Here is a 22,897-nt window from a genome sequence, read left to right on the forward strand (position 1 = left end):
TAACTTAGAGTTTGCATGTTTCTAAAACCTCATCTGGTCTCTAAGTAGGCCTTAGTATTTCTATAATAGTTGGTTGGATAGAACTTTATATTATTATTATTATTATCAGTATGCCAACAACTAATTATAGAAATTCAAACTTATACTCACTCTCATTTTGGGTAAGAGTTCTCCTATTAACCTCCTGTCCTCCTCTTCCCCACTACTTGTCAGGTGTGGAATTGGCCAACAGCACCTAAATGTGACAGCTGACTCCAGGGAGGGGTGGGCCCCACACCCTATTCTCTTACCGGGACTGGTGGTTTCCTCCCGTTCAGCCTCATTCTCGCTTCGGCCACAAGTCTCATAGCCCAGGTCCTGGAGGTCCACCTGGACCTGCTTGCTGTCCTGCTTCACCAAGGATTCACCTGCTTGGGAAGAGACAGCAGGTGTTACAGAATGTCTGAATTTCCCACATATGCCCTCAGCCTCAGTGGCACATACCCTAACCTTTTGGGGCAGAGAGGTCAGATCCACAGTGGGAGAGAAGCTTCTTTGAACTGGTGGGAGAAGAGACCACCAGCTCCAGGAAGCAGAATTTCTTTCCATAGGATGAGCCTGCATTTGCCATTGACAATCTCCCCTTAAGTCAGGGATTATATACTATCATCTCTAGCAGCCACATTGAAGCTGGCAAGTGCTTTATCCACAGGGGTTCAATAAATGTGGAATGGAGCTAAACTAATTTAGAGTCCCAAGACACCTAGACCTGTACTGTCCAATAAGAGAGTTAGTAGCCACATATGGCCACTTTATACTAAATTAACTAAAATTAAACAAAACCAAATGTCCAAGTAGCACTAGCCACACTTCATGTGCTCAATAACCACGTTATGTCGGTATAGAACACACAGAAGTTGTAAGACACACAGGCTACTTACTTTACTAGTAAGTCACAGTTACTTACTAAGTATAACTCTGTATTTCTCCAGCTCATTAGCCTGAGCAAAGACAGTGGCTTCTGATAGCAGCAGCTTCTCCTGGAGATCTTGATAGCGTTGTTTGCATTGTGACAGCTGGGAGCGTAAGTGCTGAGTGGACCCTGGTAGGCTAAATGCTGACTGAGGCCCAGGGTCATGAGGCTGGGACTGGTTATCCAACTGTGAAAGGGTCCAATACAGGGATCAGGACAGTCTGAGGTCACCCCCATGCAATGATGACCACCGCCCCTTCTGAACCCTGTGGACTTTACTCAAGTCTGTCACAGCACTTCTCATGCCATTTGGCAGTGACTTGTTTTCCAGATGGAGCTCCTGGAGCACTGGGATAATGTTTTCTTCATATCAGTATCCACAGCACACAGCACAGTGCCAATCAAGTCTACAGAGGAGCTCTCAGGAAATGTTTTCTCAGTGGTACAAAAGAGAAGGGGTGTAACCCTCCACTCATCTCCCCTCGCATTCTGTCCCATTGATTCTCTCAGTATCCCCGTATTCTCCATTTTACTGAATCTTCAGCATGGCTCCTTCCCTAAAGAGGATCCCAATAACCCATCTGAGGCCCAGGAACAGACACCTGTGATGGGCTGTGACAAAAAAAAATGGCAGTGATAAGGAAGGGATGTCATTACATACCACTTGTCTGGGCTGCCTCCTAACTGATGCATCCCTATGTTACAGCAGTTACCACATCCTGTTAAAATTACTTGTTTGTGTGCCATCTTTCCTTACCATATTAAGTACCTCAAGGGCAGCCATTGGTTTTATTGCCCCATGCCAATGCCTAGTGTGTTATCTGAAAAATTAAGTACTCAAGAAATATTTATGTTATAAAAGCCTTTCTAAAGGCTGAATGTAGACTGAATATTATTATTACTGTTTGTGGTACAAAGAGACCCTTCTCTTGGTACCTCCTGATTCACATGGGAGAATGTTTTAAGGTAAACACTGTCATCTCGAGCCCTTCTCCAATTGTTTTTCATTCCATCTAAGCCCACACTTACTTGGTGGGCATCCACTGTGAAGGTAGCCCCAAGGTCAAGTCTCTGGGGTCTGGGGCAAGGCCTCATATTCACATTCCCCTCCTCTTGGTGGTGGTGCTTCCCAGGAGAACCAATCAGTTCTGTGTTTATTCTGTCGATGGTGCTGGTCAGATGCACAAGGAGATCTGGAGTAAGTTTACTATTCCCTTCTTTGCTACTCAGCACAAGTTGTTCTTTGAGGAGGTTGATGATATTGTGGGCATTCTTCAGTTTTCCCTGGAGCTTTCTGAACTCAGCCTGAAGGCTACTCTCACTCAGACCCTCTTTGGCTACCACAGTCTCAACCATCACCTCGCCCTTCTCCTTGTCTTCCTCGATCTCCCATCCATCAGACATTGCTTCTCCCATCTGCTCTTTCAGCTCTGCATTCTCAAGGCAAAGGCTCAGCATGGTGTTCCTGCAGGAAACACACATAATTGAGGGCTAGGTCTGGTCCTGACAACAGTTCCTAATAGTACCTCTTATCCACATCTCAGCCCGTGATAAACTCAGACATACCCCAGAGCATGAAGCAACCTGAGACCTACAACAGCTCCCTCGTTTTATATACAAGAAAGTCAAGGCTCAGGAAGAGTAAGAGACTTGCCCAAACTTCCACAGCTTCTTGGTGGCAGCACCATCACTAGAAACCTTGGACTCAAGACATGCAGGCTAGTTTTCTTTACTTGTGGCACGCAGCCTCATATGTTCTAATTTTTAGTAGCCTCTGGAATAAACAAGAGTACTTACACTGTTAAAAAATAAGACCTTTACTGTGACAAATTTATTGTTATGAATTCTACAGTTCTATTATTTATCATCAGTCAGTTTCAAACCATTGGGACTTAGGAACACAGAATAAATAAATAACACTAATCAGAGCTATTAATACAATCAAAACGTACTTAGATAATTGTTTGCTTTATATCTGGCTCACATGATAGAGATAATCTTCTTGAGAGCAGGACTGTGTCTGTCCTATTCACCTCACATCCCCAGTGCCTACAAAAGTGCCTGCCACATAAATCATTCGTATTTGTTGAAGAAATAAAATTGACCAAAACAGCTATTTTTCACCAAGACATTCCAGATAAATTCTTTCCACAACAACGAACTCATACTAGGGTTGAGTGGAAGCAAACATGGCTGTAACAAGTCTATTCACTTAACTTCTTTGAGCCTCAGTTTCCTTTTATATAAAATAAGGATGATAACACTACCTAGTGGAGTTAGCAGATGCTTAAATGCTTAAATGAAATTGCATATACAGTATGGCTAGCTCAGGGTCTAACAGGGAAGTCATTCAATCCCTGCTGTACTAGCTGCAGACCTGAGAAATACTAACAGTAGAATCCCCTAAGGTGCTTGTTAAAAAGACTGTATAGCTAAGGCCTATGAATCCACATTTTACTTAAGTTCCACAGGTGATTTTTAAATTATTATTTATTTATTTTTTTGAGAAAGAGTATCACTCTGTCACCCCGGCTGCAGTGCAGTGGCGATATCTTGGCTCACTGCAACCTCCACCTCCTGGGTTCAAGCAATTCTGCTGCCTCAGCCTCCCGAGTAGCTGGGACTATAGGCATGCGCCACCACGCCCAGCTAATTTTTGTATTTTTAGTAGTGAAGGGGTTTCACCATGTTGACCAGGCTGGTCTTGAACTCCTGACCTCAGGTGATCTGCCCACCTTGGCCTCCCAAAGTGTTGGGATTATAGGCATGAGCCACCATGCCCAGCTTAGCTGGGCTAAGCATGCTAAACTGAGAACCCCTGGGCTACAGGATGCACAGGAAATGGGTAATTCACAACTTGAAGGATCAGCAGTGGGCTATGCACCTAGACTGAATTTCTCAGAATCCAGGAGTCTTGGAACCTAGAGCAGAGCTTGTCTGGTGTGTTTCTGGGAGGAAAATAGTATATAGGATACAGAAAGACAATCTATGAGATAGTTTCTCAATAAAGAAAAAGGGGATAGGCATTTTACCAAAACTGGGATGTGGAAGGGGGATAAAGTGGGCACATGTGTATATGGAAAAGAATATTTAATATTTCTAACTTCACATTTAGAAAAAAGTGATGTTTTTAAATACAAACATGTAGAAGAAAAACTCAACAAAATCTTCTTGAAAGGAAGAACAATGCATTAGCTTCTACCTTCTACAGTATCAGTGATTCTGTAGCTTGGGTGGAGGGTTGAACAAATCAGAGTTTCAGGTTAGTAACAAAGGAAAATAATCCACAGGGATATCTACAGATGGTTTTATTGTAGGTTCAACAATAGAATCAAAAGAGATGTACTGTTCTTATAACAGATAACTCAATTAAGTTTACACATACAAAAATTTAAGTAAAATAATATGCTTAAGTAGAACTTAAGGAAAAAGTTATTATGATAATTCAGAGCAAAATAATCAGCATTAGAACAACCACAAGAATTTTTTAAAAATTGTTTGACAAAGTGTATAGTATAGAAACAAGGTTTAGATGTTAGAAATTGGGAGCCACAGATTATTATGCAACCTTGAGCAAGTCACTTGAAACTTTCTAGGCCTGAGTTTCCTCAGCTATGAAACAAGGACATGAGGCTAGATGCCTAGGTCCTTTTCAAAGTGCTAACATTATTTGGGGAAGATTAAGTGGCAGGTAAGGTGCAGGGAAACAACAGGGCATGATTTAGAAGTTGGACAGCTGTACTCCAAACAGGCAGTGATGATTGAAGACCTGGGAGTGAATGAATAAAATGGATCAGCCCTACAGTATCAGCATGTTCTCCAATTATCTTTTGTCAAAAAGCCATCAAAGACAGAGTGGCCAGTCTAACCAATGAATGAGCTATCTGCTATTTTTGTAAAATTACTAAAGCAGCAGAGATGAAGGGGCCTTGACAGAAACCCTCTGGCTGGGTGCAGTGGCTCATGCCTGTAATCCCAGCACTTTCGGAGGCCGAGGCAGGGGGATCACGAGGTCAGGAGATTGAGACCATCCTGGCTAACACAGTGAAACCCCATCTCTACTAAAAATACAAAAAAAAATTAGCTGGGCATGGTGGCGGGCGCCTGTAGTCCCAGCTACTCGGGAGGCTGAGGCAGAAGAATGGCGTGAACCCGAGAGGCAAAGCTTGCAGTGAGTCAAGATCACGCCACTGCACTCCAGCCTGGGCAACAGAGCGAGACTCTGCCTCAAAAAAAAAAAAAATCCTACTCCTTCGTGGACTGTTCTGGTTCTCTATACAGCAGTGAAACACAGTAGGTAGCAGCGATTCCTCACATGTTTCAGTCAATTAAAAAGAGCAATACTGGTCATGTAACAAGGAGGTTTCCACCATGACTGTCATATGTATGACTGGCAGATGCACAATAATAGCGGGCATTGTTATACTGAATTAAGACCAGGATTATTTGAATAACAGAAAGTGATTACCATTAGCCAATATTACTTACTTTTATCTAAAGAATTTGTAGAAATATTAATGCATTTCTGCCTGGGATATGGACCAAGTAGCCCTTTGTCACATGGATGCCTTGGCTGCAGCAAGGCAAGGCCCTTGGCTGTGATGCCTCACGACCCGCAAGCTCCCCTTCTCTGGGAAGAACATCCTACCTGATGTGGGACACTGAGGAGAATCCTGCTTCCTCAATTTGAGCCTTTAGCTCCTTCAGTTCCTCCTCAGCTTTCCTCTTCTCTTCTAAGTGCTGGTGGATCTCAGCCCTCAGGTGGAGTATTTCTTCCTGAAGACACTTGTTACTGTCCCCTCCCACTGGGGAAGGAGGGGAAAAAGATGGGTTCTGGGTCTCCACAGTTGCCAGACTTTTCTCCAAAGCCACCTTGACAAGCTAAAAGAAAATCATGGTTTGAAGAAGTTAGGCCATTAAAGAGGACCCAAGAGAAACATGAGATTGCAAAGGCAGTTCTCAGAACAAAAACAAACAAAAAAAAGCAGATCTAAAATGAACTCCCTACCCAGAACCTCCTTAGTCAGGCATAAGGGCACTGGGGACTGGTTTGGGTGGGAAGGACACACGAAATGAGCAGGAGGAATGGAGGAGTGGAGCAGGAGGAATGGAGAACAGAAGAATCCAGAGATGGTGAGGGAGAAAACAGGACTGGAGGGTGTGAATGTGGTGATTCTTCTCTTCCCGAGAAGACAGAGTCCTGCGAGTTTTCTCACAAGTCAGGAAGCTTCATCAGCTCTGCAACCCTTGAGTCCTGGATGGCGGGACATGATGGCTTAAGGTATCAGGGCGCAAAACCTAAGGCCCTGCCTGTAACTCTGACTCCCTCAAGGACAGCTGAGAGGGAGGACTCGGGGCACTGGGGAAACAGTCAGCAGACGGAGTCACAGAATTAGAATAAGGTGTAGCTACAGGGAAGACAACACCAACCATTTCATCGGCAGCAGAAGAATCACACTCTGCAGCTACTGGGAGGTACATGTGGAGCCACTCTGCCAAGCAACCGACCTCACTTTTTGGTTATTATCCTTATGCCGATGCTGCCAGACAAACTCTCTCTACAAATCTCAGCATGTGGAAGAAACAGAGGCAGGAACAATTGCCCAGCACCTTTCTATTTCTCGAGGACACTCTTGAAGTTATTCATCAATGTTTTAATTAAAGCAGATCTTATGGCTTTTCCTCAAATGGGAATTTGTTAACTTTTAGACTTTGTTATTGTTCATTTTGGGCTTATCTTTGGTTTTTTCCCATGCTCTTAAAAGTGTAGAAATCAAAATCTGAGTATGATAATCTACTTAGCATATGACTAATTACTTTAGTACAAGGAGCTCCTGCCTGTCTGTCCAATATTAATCTAAATATGTCCCAATGTCACATTGGCTTCTTTTTCTTCTCAGTGGCAGCATCTGGAGCTTTTACTTAACTTCGGGTCAATTTTGACCTCTGAATTTTCCACCCCTCGCCCACAGCTGTTGCTGGGTCGTGTTGTTTTGTTTTATCTCTATACATATTGTGACTTGTAATTGTCACTTATAAATTCATTCTGGATATACTGAATCATTCCCCAATTATCCAAGTCATCCAAATATTTGATGTGCACTTCCACAAATCATGTAGTGGCCCACTGATTGGGGATGATTTGTAGAATTAATTATATGCTTTATATCTCCATTCAGGTCACCAATACATTGAACAGAGCAGGGCTGAGAACAGCTTATATGGATCAATGATTGACAGAGCTGCCGGGGTTGGCGCAAAGCCACAGACTTTTGCTATTCCCCAAAACAAAGTATGTTCAAATCTAGGTCACAGGTTTGTGGCAGGGTTGATTCACAGTATGCATGTGCAATGATGTTCAGTAGCATAGCAGTTGAGTTTGTGAAGACCTGTGCACCCAGGTCAAAGAAGAAATATCCTTAGACAAAGCCACTTAATTCCCAGGCACCCAGTCTTACTTGGGCCTTATGAACCAGAGATTTGGTAGGCTCCCGGGAATGTCTGTCTCTAAGACTCTGCTGGCAGGCTTAATCAGGCTGGTGGCCATCTCCATATGTGCCCCCCAGCATTTGTGACAAAATGAGGGAAGGGGGACCAAATAAAACCACTTCTGAAAGCTTATGATCCCATCCCTCATTTAAACTATGTGATGTTGCCATTCTATGTAAACTCTTTCCAAGTAACTTAACTAAAACGCACTTTGCCATTAGTCTTGAGTGCGGGCACAGCATTTTTCTTTTCTAGGCCTTAAGGGTTCCTTCTGCTTAAAAATAATATCTAACTTTAATGAAGTTTACCGATTATTAAAGTGCCTTCTGGATATATGTTACCTTGTTCTATTGGTTTCAATATATCTATTTTCTTTAAAAAGAAAAAACTATGAACCATGAATGTTAACACCAGAAAAACCTTAAGGTACATCTGATCTAATTTCCCAGTTTAAAGTGAGAAAATCAAACATTGCCTAGGGATCTGATTTTTCCCCAGGCTAATTTGCATTTTCATATTTCCACCTCAGAGCGGACTTTCTTTGGCTAAGTTTTAAATGTAAATGCCTGAAAAGTAACTCAGGATCTAGCCTTTTCATTAGTTTTGATCATGTATGAAAGCAAATATTTCTTTCCCCCAAATGAAACCCCAGGGCTTCCAGTATTTGTAGTGATAGTGTGAATCCATTAGGTCTATTTTTAATTATATCTCTCTTGGGTCTTTTTTTTCACATTTCCTAACTCACTTGTGATATTGCTTCCATATAATTCAACTTTTTGTGCGCTGGGTTCCCATTTGCCCCACAAAGGCCTATGTGCAAATCTGATATCCTGTTTGAATGACATTGTTTTGTTTTTACCCTATTGTTTCATATCTGTCACAATGTTAAGTCAGTGCTCAACATTAAGGCATTAAAAATGAGCTTTTCTCAAATTCTCAGCATCACTAATCATTATGGAAATGCAAATTAAAACCATAATGAATATCATCTCACACCTGTTAGAGTGGCATTTATCAGAAAGGTGAATGATGTGTTAGAGATAATGGAGAGAAAAGGGAACACACACATTGTGACTAGGTATGTAAATTAGTACAGCTGGTGTGGAAAACAGTATGGAGTTTCCTCAAAAACCTAAAAATAGAATCTACCCTATGATCCAGTAATTCCATTTCTGGGTACGTATCCAAAGGAACTGAAATGAATATGTTAAAGGTATATCTGCACTCTCATGTTCATTACAGCATTATTCAAAATAGTCAAGATGTAGAACCAACCTAGGTCCATCAGTAGATAAATGGGTAAAGAAAACGTGGCAGATAATACACAACGGAATACTATTTAAACTTAAAATGCCAGGGGATAGGTCCTGCCATTTGTGACAACATGAATGAATCTGAAGGTCATTATGCTTAGTGAAATAAGCCAGGCACACAGAGACACATACCACATAAGCTCACCTATATGTGGAATCTAATAAGGTTGAACTCATAGAAGCAGAGAGTAGAATGGTGGTTATTAGAGGCTGGTGGAGTAGGGAGGGAGAGTAGAGGGAATTGTTGATCAAGAGTATCGACAAAAAGAGTAGGTCTTAAGATATACTGCATAGCAGGGTGCCTATAGCCAATAAAATGTATATTTCAAAATAAGAGTAAATTTCCAATGTCTCACCATCAAAAATGATAAGTAGGCAAGCTGATGAATACATAATTAGCTTGGTTTAATCATTCCATATTGTTTGTGTGTGTATATATATGTATGTGTGTGTATATATATATAAAAAATCATATCATACCCCATAAATGTATACAAGTACGATTTGTCAATCAAAAATAACTTTTTTTAAAATAGCTTTTTTCAAGTTTATCACACTTTGTCTACTAACATCTGTTCTTCTATTTGAATCTTGATTATTTTTTCTTTAAGAAGTGGGGGGTCTCATTATGTTGCCCAGGCTGGCCCTTAACCCCTGGGCTCAAGAGATTCTCTTGCTTCAGCCTCCTGAGTAGCTGCAACTATAGATGCACACTACCTGGGCTTGAATCTTTATTCTTGATTAACTTTTTCTCCATTATAAAACTTCACATAAAAAATACAATGGTTGGTTACCCTAGTTTCTTTTACAGCAATTTCATAGGTATTTATTATAGATCTTACATCTGCTTGAGAATAGAATTTCGTGGGAGATAATCTAGGGAAAATTACTATCATGGCCAGACACGAGGCTTCCTGAGGTGGCTGAGTCCAAAACATAAGGAGGAAACAACTTGCATTGGCCAAAAGGTGATTCTCACCTTGGAAGAAAGACAAGGTTGGATGTGTCTGTTAGGGAAAGTGTATGAATGCTTGGAGTAGGAAGGGAGCTTAGTGTCAAGTAAAAGTTTACCTTCCAAGGACGTAACAAGGAGAAGCTCAAAATCTACCTTAAGGGACCACTTCCCTGGAAACAAGCAAACAAATTTTGAGAATCTGGACACAAAACAGTTACGGCAAAGTAAGCTTTATTTAATTGGTAGCAGGAGAGTCACAACCTCAAACTCCAGAAAGATGAAGTAAATTTGCAATGATTTCATACCCCAAGATTCCTCCTACCCAAAGCTGAAGATGTATTTTCAAGGAAAGGCGATAGAAAGAAAAATGGTGCTTACCCAAGAGATTCTTCCATCCAGCAGGAACATACTTTGTCTATTATGAGTCAAGCCCTGATCCAAAGGCTTAACTCATAATTACACTAAGCATGTCTCCTATGCCAAGTAATGTGGCAAGTATTGTGAAGGAAATACAAATGCCCTAACGTAAAATGTTCATTCCAGGGTGGGCTGACCTTCTCAAAATGGGGTCTGGTCAGATTCTCCATTCTAGGCTACAGGAAAGAAGGCTGAAGAAGCAGCAACTTTACAACTCAGTTTGCCTACAGTTGAGAATTAGAGCAAATGACTTGCAATACCAGGAGCACTTCAGACCATATCAATCAGAATCTGACTGTCTTCATATCTGTGTCTCCTGTTCATTTATTCTGAAGTTAATCCCGTCCCACAGTCATTATAACCATCAGTGACCAGACAACCTCCCAATCTAGCTGTCTTAGAGTAGACATTTGTTCATCCCGCAGGTCCCTCTCTCTCACCCAAGATCCTCAGTGAAATCAGAGAGTGAGGACAGAGGGATCTGTCTGGAGGTACAGAGATGTATATAATTAAAGACACAACCATCAGTAAGGAGGACTCAGGAGAAGCTGTTCAAGTAAAAGAAAAAGTGGAGCTCATGCAAGCACTCAAGGGAGCAGGGAAGGTCGGGTACAGCTATAGCAACAAGAAGGTTGATCCTACTACAAGAAGGTGATCCAACTACTATAAAGAAACTATTGAGAACATGACATATCCCAGACAACTACTCATGTCCCCAAGTGCCAAATCCCAAAAGATTTGAGGACGCTCACTTGGGCTCTTCTTATTGGTTGATTCGATGTCTCCTCTTTTTCTTATGCAGAAGACATACAGGCAGACCCAGAAAGCCTCATATCTTGTATAGTTTTCCTAAAAGCCCCAAGAAAGCTGTCACTGGAAAGTCCAGCTGCTTGTGTGGGACACCTACCAATGATTCACTTTCTCCTTAAGAATCATAGGCACAGTCCATCTAGGAGATGAGATTGCTAAATGGCACGGACAAAGTGGAGACATTATAGGAGTTCCAGTGAGTGCTTGTGGGATCACTATTGGTGACTTAATGTCTGAGGTCCAGATTATTCACTCTTGTAACATGCTAGTTACATCTTCACTGATGGTGGGTGGAAACAATGTTTCAGCCTCAAGTTCTGAGGCTTGACAGGGGATTGCTGTTGAAGAACCATCTGCTGATCATTGAGTCACCATGACCTCAGTGGTTTGTCAGGTTGCATAAGGTTCTCTCTGTATAATGAGATTTCACTGAGAAAGATCCTTGCTTTGGAAGCATTCCAGTCTTCTTGGAGATTCTTCCCAAGCAGGTCCTTCACCCTGCCACCTCCCCGAGCAGCCCTTTGATGACTCCCTGTCTTCTGTGGTGCTTTTCAGTTACAAAAAGCCCAAGGGGAATGTGTCCATTGTCTTGCAAGTAAAAATTCTTCTGAAGCTATAGCTACAGAGAATAAATAGAGGCAAAGGTGGGTAGGAGGGGGCAGGAAGCAGAAGAAAGAGATACAATACAAACCAAAGGGTGGATTGGAGAGAAAAATGGAGTGAAGATATGGGTTGGAAAGGCAGCTGGGAAGCTCAAGGAGAACAGGAAGATGACTGAGAAGTGGTTTATATATAAAAAAAATCTTCTCACTCTAAGTCCACAAGGGCTGCAGGAGACCATCAGACCTCAGAAGGGCTGTGTGCCATCCACCCTGGAAGCTCCAGACCCTGACACTGACTTACTTGCTGGTGACTATGGTGTGTGGCTTCCTCCTCAATACTGTCAGTGAACTCAGTGCTTGCATCTTCCGTGTCATCCCCTGCAGCTGCACCTGGAAATAAGTCCAGAAAAGAAAAGTGATTCCCTTCACAGATGGCTTCCAGACAGCAGGTTAAGTTATGCTCTTTTTGCCAGCTGCCTCTGATTTCTTCCTTTCTCCATATACATAGGGAAGAAATTCTCCCTCGCCAGCGGGGCTGGCAAGAAAAATAGAACTTTTTGTATCACAGACACTTTCTTACTCATACTCAAGCCTGAGCCTCACAACATAAGCTGACTTTGCCTGCACAGACCCATTTCTAAGGAGCCGACTGTCAGATACACTGGTTAACCCACTCAAATGTCAAAAAAGCCTGAATTATTCCCCATTGCCTGGCTACATAAAAACTTTCTCTTCCATAACATGAATCCAACATGTCTAACCCTTTCCCCACCACTGAGTGCCTAGAGATTAGAGCTGCCCTGATTCTCTCAGAGGTATCTGTTGTTGGGATCATTTATGCATAGGGTGACAATCTCTCTGAGGAACTTCTGTCTGGGGATCCTATGTCCTCGTAAGGTTCAGGTCTAGTCAAGATTCACAACACCCAATGATTCAGTTACTCCCTAATTTCTTCCTCCAACCTCCCTTCCTCCTCACCTCTCTCAAACTCTTATTCTATGCAGACACACTTTGCCTGAAGGGTTTCTTGCACTGCTTTATCCACATGCGATTTAACCCATCCTTTCATTCTCCAAAGATGGACACAGCAACTCTAGGGCCCAAACATCTACACCTTGCTCTAAGGTACAAGTAGCTGCAGTCTGTGGTATGGGCAAAGGTCTAAGGCAGTGCTGACCAAGAGGACTTTCTGCAATGACAGCAATGTTCTGTGCCTGTGTTGCCCAGTACAGCGGACACAGTCATATATGGCTATTGAGCATTTGAAATGTGGGTAGTAGAGCCCACATTTCAAATCATTGAATTTTAAATTTTATTTAAATTAACTTATATTTAAATGACTACATGTGGCTAGTGGCTACCCTCCTGGACAGCACAAATCTAGGGTGTTTCTTCCTCCTTATATTGATTAAAATTAAGACTGTTCATATATTTTAAGACCAAGAGCTATGTTTTACATTACTGATTTTTTGGGAAGTGTAGAAATTTGTTATGGTTAATTTATCAAAGAAAATCTACTGTGACACTCACTGTGTCTTATAGAACCTCTACAACTTAAAGAATCTTGAAATCTTGTTCTCATCCTAGCCTCAGCAACCAACCAGTTACAACTCCACTTCTGACCACTGATTAATCTGGACCTCAAAGAGATTAGGTGGTGAGTCCAAGGTTACACAACTAGCCCTCACAAGAGCTGTGTCAATAAGTCAAGACTCTGGACTCTTAGAAGCCACTCACTTTTTCTTCTGGTGACAAATCAGATCTTTATCTTTGCTTCTTCCTCCAAGACCAAAGAACCTTCTGTTGAGTTCAGACATCCAGCCATGAAAGTCTCTCCTTGAATCATGAGCATTCACTACTCAATGCGGGTAAGGTAAGTGGGGCAGTTCACATCTACATATTTGCAATGGCCCAGGCTGATCTCATGGAAGTGCTAACAGGTAGTAAGTATGCTGTCATAACAGCTTAGGTTTCCTCATCTACACCATGAACTTTGTGTTAACTTTGGACCAAGGAAGGGTCTTGTTCAGTGAAGCCCCTACCACCTCTACCACTCAGCATCTTTAGAGGTCTGTGGCAGACACTGTACAAGAGGAATTTCCAATACTTACTCATTCAAACCAACCCCAGAAACCATCTCACTCAGGATGCTAGCTGAGTAGAGGTGTATGGACACATTCCCTAATCTTTCGCTGCTTTAAAAACTTACTGAAGCCAGGATAATAATTTACCTAGGACACCTATATCATGTTATGCTTACTTTAGAAAATCTTTCCCCGTACAACAGTAGCAATCACAATCTTTTATGTTTTTCCAGCAAAGGAAATGAATTGTCTCACTCAGTGACAGAAAACAGACTGTTCACATTGTTTCTCTTTTGAACATGGGGCTGGAGAAGGATCCTGTAGTTGAAGAAAGCTCAGCTCAATGAGGTCAGGATCCTCATCCCCTACCATTGTTGCTGGGTTGTGTAGTCAAGCTGGGCCCACATCCCAGAACCATTCCTGCCAGGTTCCAGAAGCGAGAATTGGAAAGGGTGACTGTCACTGGTCTTGACGGTTTTTATCTGACACTTTCTGTCCTCCACTTATCTTGGCAGCCTTTCTGGTGCCACATCTGCATTCTAGGATAATGCTCCATCTTATTTCACTTAAGAGCAGGATGTTATGGTTCTGGCTTCATAAGGAATTAGATGGAGACAAACAAATGTTCATCTCATCTCAACACTCTACTACACAGGGGTTTTGTTTCTTCCCTTCTTTCTCTTCTTTAAGCTAGCTCACAGTCTTCTTCCATTATGGCAACTTTAAGGGTTGCTCAGCCTTTTAACAATTTGAATTAAAATGCTGAAATTTTTCTCCCATGTTTGAGGGGTAAAGCTAAAAAATTTATAGAAAACATGGGAATAAAAGAGTAAGTTATCTCATACAAGGTCCCATATATAAGTTTACATTAGACATCTTTTATCATTTTCCACTTTTTAAATTAATGATAGAACTTCTCTTTTGTGAGTGATACCCTTTTCTAAACGTTTACAGCACAACGAAACACTGTCTTCAGAACTAACTTGGAATACTTTGAATTTCTAATTTAAAGGTACCATGCTTTTATATTGATGACTCTTCTGTTTATTTTTTGATAAAATATAAAATAGTCTGCTACCTTTAGATTCTCTGAAATCTAAGAATCTCTTCATTTAACTTGCTTCTTCGAGATTAAGCTTTACATGTTAGACTGGCAATTTTATCAAAAACTTTTATTTGAGGCTTCAATAAAAGTTCTCAACTTGTGGTTCTTGGAAGTTTCTAGGCTTCGAACAACACAAAATGGAGGTGATACCAAGATGTCCCTTATTTAGATTTAGAAAATTATTTTCTATCAGCTATCTAATTCTACAAAGTACACAAAAATAAGCCTCTAAAACATAAGACCACAAAATCCTTGGGAGAAAATGTAAGCATTATGCAAATATAAGGTATTCTTATCGCTGAGGCAAAAATTCATACTACTGTAAAACTTTTTAAATTGAGTATGGCATAATAATTAATAACATGAACTATAGAGATAGACTGTCTAGATTTGAATTGTGCTTTTTTCGTTAGTTATGTCACTTTAGGCAAGTCATAACCTTTCCATAACTAAGTTTCTTCATTCAATAATTAGGGTTAAAGAGCATTATCTGCTCCATACTGTCGTGAACTTTAAAGGGTTTGCTGAATTTGAAGTGCTTAGAACAGTGCTTGGTACACAGTGTGTACTCAATAAATATCATCCTTAAACAATATTATTACTGTTATTGTAAGTAAACTGAAGTGGTCCATGGGCTTAGAAGTTGAAGACTCAGAAAGTTGAAGGCCATAGAACCTAAATATCATCAGCAGAAGGAAGTTTTATACTTGATGTTATTATCTGAAAGATCTTGATAGATTCCACCTGCACTTCTTCATTTCTGAATACTTGTTTCCCCAGCAGGAGGCTTGAAATGACACCCTTTGCTCTCTGCCTCACAGGACATTGAAAAAGTAAAGAGTTGTCAGTAAAGTAGGTTGAACTCTTTGGAACAGGTGCCTTACAAAAAGGATTAATCATCATTAAACAATAACTGTCTTAAAACTCCAACATGCATAAGTAAGCCTTAGGGGAAACTTCATGACCTTTTTTGGTTTTGTTTTATTTTGCTTTAGAGATGAGGTCTCATTATGTTGCCCAGGCTAGTATTGAACTGCTGGGCTCAAGGGATCCTCCCACCTCAGCCTCCAAGTAACCGTGACTACAGGTGCATGCCACCACACCTGGCTCATGACACGTTAATTCTTTAGTAACGAGTCCAAACTGGGTGGAGTCAAGACCATTTCCCCCAAATTCTACTCTGTAGTCATTATTATCTTCCTTTAAGCCATTAATATGGGATCAACAGAAAAGGAGTGTTTTTCCATATAGTTGCTTAGAACATGGCAATGTTCTAAGATCATATTTTATTAATTTTAAAAGGTGATCTAAAGAACTAAAACTTTAAGCATGCATAAGTTGGCAGTGCCAAGTGTTTTTTCCTTCAATACTGGGCCTTTGTGTCCGATACTCTCAGCCCCATCTCACTTTCACTCCCAGGTGCTCTGCCATGCGTTCATTGCAAGAACGCTCACATTTTCATGTCATGAACCAACCCCTGCTGACTTTAATATTATGGTGCTGTATGAGAGAATCAAGGAAAAGAGGCCTCCTATCAAACTACAATTTCGCCTGCACACATTCCCGTCAGGATCATAAGAAAACAATTAAGATTCCATATAGTCCTCCATAGTTTCTGCTAAGAAATAAAATTCTCTATCTAGACAGATTCTGATCATGGAACAGAAGTAGTAGAAAACTGCTGTCTGCAGTCAAACCCTTTATGGCATATCTTTGTCTTTAAATTGCAACATCTCTTAGGTAGCCTTAGGGCTTTCCAGCGCATATGTTTCAGAAAGTAGCTGTTTTAAGTGACTTGAAAAGGTCAAATCATAATCTAAAACACTTTTGGGGGTATGAAATCCCACTAAAATTCTGGAGTTTCTACTTCTCCAAAAGGGTAATTATTCAATACAGCTACAGTTTTCTATACTTAGGCTAACCAAGGCACATGCAAATTAGGACTCCTGGGCAGACCAGGAGATACAAACACTGCACCTATTCTGTGATGCCATAATTCTGTAATGTCAAGAAATTCTTCCTGCTCACGGTCTCTTTCTTTCTTCAAAGAACAGGAGAAACAGGCTTTTCTAGGAATGTTTAGAGATAGCACTACCCACCACAGCTGGCTCCCCAAACCTCTGTCATGCTTTCAGCTATTCTCCTACAGCAAAGAAAGCAAGGTTTTTAAGGTAAAGTAGCCTGTGTCACATTTCTGGGGAAAGTGTAATACTGTTTCTTTAGTCTTACTTCTTCCAGAGGAGAAAAATTCGGGTTTCTTCTTCCTTCCTTTAGTTAAGTAAAGACTCATTCTATGAGCCTTGCTTTAACTTGGAATTTAGTAAATAATCAATAGACTGATTCTCCTATACAGAAAAAAAAAAAAAAAAAAGATACAAGCTTTCTCTACTTCTTTTTCTTTTTTTTTTTAATAAATATTTTAAGAATAAAACCAAATAGTTTCTTTTGGCCTTTGATAATTTTATTGGATCAGTAACAATTTTTTTGTGTGTTTCAACTAAGATCGCTAAAATTCTAACACTTATATATAAAAATTACACTGCATTTTAGCACAAATGTTAACACAAATTAACAACACAGTGCCATGAAGAAATGAAAAATATACAGCTTATTTTGGTGGGGAAATGGTCCTGGAAATAAGGTAACGCCAAGTTGCTGATCATTTAATATATCACTCACCTCCTTCATCTGGTGTTATGAACCACTTTATTTATTTAATTGAGATGGAGTTTCACTCTTGTTGCCCAGGCTGGAGTGCAATGGCATGATCTCGGCTCACTACAACCTCCGCCTCCCAGGTTCAAGCGTGAAGTTATGAATCACTTTAAGTCTTCTCAACAACCCACAAAATTTTAAGTAAAAACTAGTAAGACTTCATGGATGCAGACAAAAACTCATAATTTATAAAACATGCTGGTATAAATGCATGCCTCCAAAGGTTATAGATTGAGAGAGGTCAGTATCTTGGAGCTATGACTTTGATTATTGTAAAAAGCAGCACTACATATTCATGTTATATACTAAAAGTAAACCTACAAGGAAGCCAATTTGGTGTATGTACTTAAAACCACTATTCTTCATATTATTTTAAATGCAACGTTTTCTGACGTTGCTGAACTTTCTATTTTACTCTTCCAGTTTTAGTAAGAGGAAAACAGTATGATAAAGATTTTTACTTCTGGAATTTGACTTTAAACAACAAAAAGGGAGAGTAACACAAAAAGAATCAGTATGTCCCTTTATAAGTTTAATTATTCTTATTTGAAACCTGGTAGAATTAGTACTGTCAGGACCACAGTTTTGTGTTTCCTTCCATTTCCCATTCTTTGTTGGAGGCAAATTACGATGCTATTTTTTATTTAGAGAATTCATCTTGGCCCAGGTGAGAACAGGGAGAAGTTGAAGACTTACCTTCTGTTAACACTTAGATTACTTAAAAGCAGCAGGCTTGTTATTTGATCATAATAAAATGTTTTAACAAAGCTACTGGTGCAAAGGGTGAGAAGGTGGCTTAAATCCACATTCTAAAACACATTATAACTGAAATCATTACCCTACAGAAATCACTCCAATATATTATCCTAGTGACTAATTTCTTCTGTTTATTACTGTATTGCCATACTCAGGTTCCATATTTCCAGCTATTTTTTCTATGGTACAAATGGTTCCACACTACCAAAGAGAAAAGAAAAGCTCACTGAGCTTTAACCCTGAGAGAACTGAGAGAAAATACTCTGTATTTTCTCAGGTGTCTCACAGGATATACCTGGAAAAGAAAACTGATTTCATTTGTTCTCTCTCTAGTACAATTTCTACAAGGTAAAATGGAAAATGGACTTCAAGTGTGTGAGTTACTAATATTTCTTCCTAACTTCACAGGAAGTTTGTCACCTTTCTTTGCAGGATACTGACTGTAAAGTCAGTAATACTCCATGAGGCCCTATTTGAAAAGGCCACTTGAGCTTTTCAGGGATGCCAAATGTCAAGATTTTGTGATTGTTTTATAAAAAAGACCCTGAAATGGGAAAACAAGTTTATCCTATCAATGGGAACTAGAGTTTTCTAATACTACCTCAAGAAAAGCAAAGGTATTATTGTTCTCTCGAAGACTTACAGTCCAAAGGAAAGTGACTTTAGGTAGCTCAGTCAACCTTTATTTCTCAGAGAAAAGGACAATTTTCAATATAATGTGATCTGCTCCTCCTTTCCACAATCAGTAGACTCCAGATCCAACTGGAAGATCAACGTAAAGAGAACTGAAATCAGTGTTCTTGAACAGTTTTTGAAGCTTTGAGCCAAACATCTCATGACCCAGACACTGAATTAGGAGGATGAATGAGCATAGAAGTGATAGTTTTTTTATGTATATCTGCCACAGAGTTTACTTATGTATAAACTGTGTAAACAGAATATACTCAAGAACCCTCAAGGAAACTAATTATTATGGTTAGGAACACATATGCTATACAGATTAAGATTTTCTGGATCCTTAATAGATCTCTTGCTATATATAATGTCATAGAAACATCTTTTAAAAATATAAATAAGGAAAAATGTATTTCCTCTAAGAAGCAAAGGTACTGAAACTATTACTGTTGTCCACAACTGAATGAAGAGAAGAGGGTGTGGAGAAGGTTGGGTGACAGATAAGAGTGTGCACATGATCAAAGGAGAAGGCGGACCTACTAACATAGTCCAATAATGTCTTTTCGAAAAAGTTATAACTTGGCTATCTAAAAAGAGAACAGCAGATGAATGTTGATTTATACTAGGTGCTAATAGTCATCAAATTTTCAATACTATAAACTTTCAATAGCAAAGAGTTTAGGGACAATATCTGTCTAAGGACATTTAGTTCACTCATTAAATAAGTCCTCTTGGAGGTTCTTTTCAACTCTATACTTCTAAAACCTACAGACTTCATCTACCCTTAACTCTTACAACCATTACTCTGCATTATTTGCTATTATTCAAAAAGGAAACGTGAGAAAAACAAAATCTATCACATAGATTTTTTTTTTCTCAATTTAAGTTCTATGCTTCCAATTAAGCATGGCCTAAGGAAAAATTTACTTCATTATTTTTATTTGAAGATTATTTTTACTCAAGCACAAGATTCTATAAGCACACAATGCTTTATCTAAAATTACTGTCATGTTGAAAAATGACTGTAAAAGGTAGAATAATCCAGTATGAGAGTCTGCGCTCCTGAAGAGAAAATGGAATATTATATCATGCTAAATATTATTAAATGATATGTCCAACCACAGCATGATCTATGTGTGGATTATAAAATTTATCAGACTCATGCCCTCTAACCAGATGCCAAATTATCACACAAAGTTGTTAGACCAGCAAGCTCTCTCCAGGTAACACTATTTGCAAGCCTCATTCCAGCTATCTAGACCAGAAAAAGTTAGTACCATATTTTAGTCATATTTATGACATTAAGATCAGACTCTTAATGTATCCTGCTCTCAATCTACTCTTGCTGGAGGTTGAGAGAAGTAGGAATGATTATTAACATAAACTGTAATCACTATGAGCCATTAGAAACCATGCATCACCCAGAGCTGAATCTTACTAGCAGACTCAGAAGGCTTCCTTGTTCTATTAGTAAAATTAAGGAAAGAGGTTCCCTAAATGCCTTGTTGTAATTACACGACAAACTAGTCTTCGATAGGTTGACATTTCTACAGCTCCATTACCCTCCTCTTTACTTCTGGAAAGTTACAAAACATTTTGTGCAAGAAAAGGTCTCTTAAAATTAGGAGACTAAGAAAAGTGGATGGATCTGCCTACACTTCCTATCTCCTTCCTTAAATGACTCCTTTTTCCTCGAAAGCCATTGAAACTGAAATGGCAGATCCATTAAGAGTAAGGCTTATGGCTATCAATCTTTTGCAAATTATCTAATCAGAAGATTCCAGAGTGCTTCCCCAGTAGAACATTTTCTCCCTGTCCATCTAGTTTGACTGATGCTCTACCTGTTATAGACACAGCTAAAGTTACAGAAAGAGATGAAATTTACAATGTAATACAAGCCATGTCAACATGTGAAAGAAATAAAGTGTCACGTAAAAAAAAAAAAAAAGGAAGGAAAAACAATTGTGCCCACTTAGTTTAGAAAGGGCATCCAGTCACATTTATTGTGCTAGAAAGCCTCAATCGCTGTTCCCAAATTTCATATTTAAAGTAACTGAAACCTCAGCTTCTAATCTAGGAAACCTACAACCAGAGGAAATAAAAACAAATTCATGACGTTGAACCCACAAAGCTGCAAAGCAATCTTGGTTACTTTTCATACTCATGATTGTCAAGACATCAGAAATACAATCTCCAGTGCCCCTCTCCTTATACCTGTCATGTTGCCATAAGCAAGCATTGAGACAATGATTAAAACTATAAACATACATCTGTAGCATTTCTTTCTAAACCATTCAAGCACTTCAAAGCCTGAAGCCTATTACTAATTTTTATATGGAGAAATGTATACATACTAAATAGTGAAAAACATAGGACCCTATTCAGTGCCACAAACGGAAGATGCAATACCCTCCTTTGGCTATACTGAGTTATTTGGTGAAACACTGAATGAAAAGAGGGATACTACATTTGAAATTATCTTTGTAAACAGAGATCATTCTGACACTGGAAGACCATTCTAGAAGTCATGTTCTGACTAAACAGCATGACCTTGGTTTAAAGAAACCTAAAGGAATCAATAAAGAACAAATTTTAAATAGAATTTAATCTGTACCTAATCTAATTTCACTCGTGTACAACAGTCAACTCTGAGACAGTATTGGAGATAAAAGTTTACTATGATAACTTTCATAGTTTTTGCCTCTGTTCTTTAACTTGGCCTTCCCAATACTTGCAGTCTACTATTATAAGACTACTCTCCTGGTTTTGATTACCTTCTGATAAGGATTATATCACTTTTACAAAGTCATTCTTATAGACTCTCAATCTCTTTCCCACTCTCTCATCTTAAAACTTGTACTCTTTTGATTTAAAAAATGCTCTCACTCAAAGAGGAGTTGACTGAATGGCAAAAATAATACACACACATGCATTTATGATATGATATGGAACACATGAAATGGATTGTGAAAGTGGGGGAAGAATAAACTTTATTGGCCCACAGAAGGGATGAGGGAATGAGAAGGGGCTAGGGATAAGAATGAATAAAAGTGGAAAAACTAAAGCAGAATGATTTAAAATGTGCAAATACACTTTGCAACCTCCACCATTCAATTTGGGGATTGATATGTATGTACAGTGAGATCCATGTAGGCTAAAGTGAGTTTCACTCTGTAGTTGATGCTACTTGTACCAGTTCTATCATTAGTAAGTCACCGTTTAATTCTGCCAAAATCAGATAAGGATCTTTCTGGTTAGTGCAAACAAGGTTTTCCATCCTGGGCTGCAGTCTGACCCGCCAGTGCTCAGTAGGCATGCTTGTGATGAATTCGCACACTTTCCAGTTCCCCACCTCCAATGGCGGCCAGGGTCTCCAGCCTGTTTAAGCGCTCCAAGCTTCTTCCAAGAACTTCTTCTAGCCGACTGCGTAACACCTGAGCCCCTTCCAGTTCCACCTGCAGAGTTCGGTCTCTCTCAGAGCTGATTAAACATGCCACATGGAAGGAAAATGGATTAGCCATCAACTGTAGTGAGTCCACATTTGCTTCCAAAGAACCATCAGTGCCACTTTGAGCCACACGACTTTGTAAAGTAATTGTTCTCCAGGACACAATAAATGAATGTAGTCTCTGTGTGGCATTTGTGTTCACTGCTGATAGATTAGTAAAGACTGCTCCCTTTTTAAAAGCTTGCCCCTTATGCTAGATTCTGGGCCAATTTCACAAAAAATTATAGCCCCTAAGACTTATCTCACACCCCCATAGCCCAAAAAAGAGAAATTTCATTATTTGACTAAAAGCTTTTGTTTCTGAAAAACTAAAACCCAGGACAAACTAAATATAAACTGGAGCAAGACTGGGCCAAGTAGAACCACTACTGGAGATACTTGTTTTCTCATTTGTTACTAAACTTGACTCTGGGATGGTGTGCTGAAAAGGAATCTGGTTCATAAACACTAAAGCTCCAGAGGTTCTGTAAAAAGTAACACAATCAACTGGTCCTATCAGACCTTTCCTTTGCCTTA

At 39.7% G+C, this 22,897-nt stretch overlaps 1 protein-coding gene across 2 annotated transcripts in view; it reads right to left on the reverse strand.

The window, feature by feature from the left end:
* PDE4DIP (phosphodiesterase 4D interacting protein) overlaps window positions 1-22,897 on the reverse strand; it is a 220,591-nt gene that overhangs the window by 30,032 nt on the left and 167,662 nt on the right. The window contains exons 21-26 of one of the 2 annotated variants that reach the window (XM_026456724.1): window positions 22,226-22,353; window positions 11,840-11,928; window positions 5,601-5,833; window positions 1,982-2,417; window positions 947-1,139; window positions 291-410 (exon numbers count right to left, since the gene is read on the reverse strand). In XM_026456724.1, the coding sequence (XP_026312509.1) occupies window positions 291-410; window positions 947-1,139; window positions 1,982-2,417; window positions 5,601-5,833; window positions 11,840-11,928; window positions 22,226-22,353 (1,199 nt within the window). Of the gene's footprint in view, window positions 1-290; window positions 411-946; window positions 1,140-1,981; window positions 2,418-5,600; window positions 5,834-11,839; window positions 11,929-21,833; window positions 22,354-22,897 lie in introns of those variants that run through there. The other variant, XM_023222705.3, reaches the window with a different exon arrangement.

The sequence above is a fragment of the Piliocolobus tephrosceles genome, chromosome 1, assembly GCF_002776525.5.
Source record: "Piliocolobus tephrosceles isolate RC106 chromosome 1, ASM277652v3, whole genome shotgun sequence".
Classification (NCBI taxonomy): domain Eukaryota; kingdom Metazoa; phylum Chordata; class Mammalia; order Primates; family Cercopithecidae; genus Piliocolobus; species Piliocolobus tephrosceles.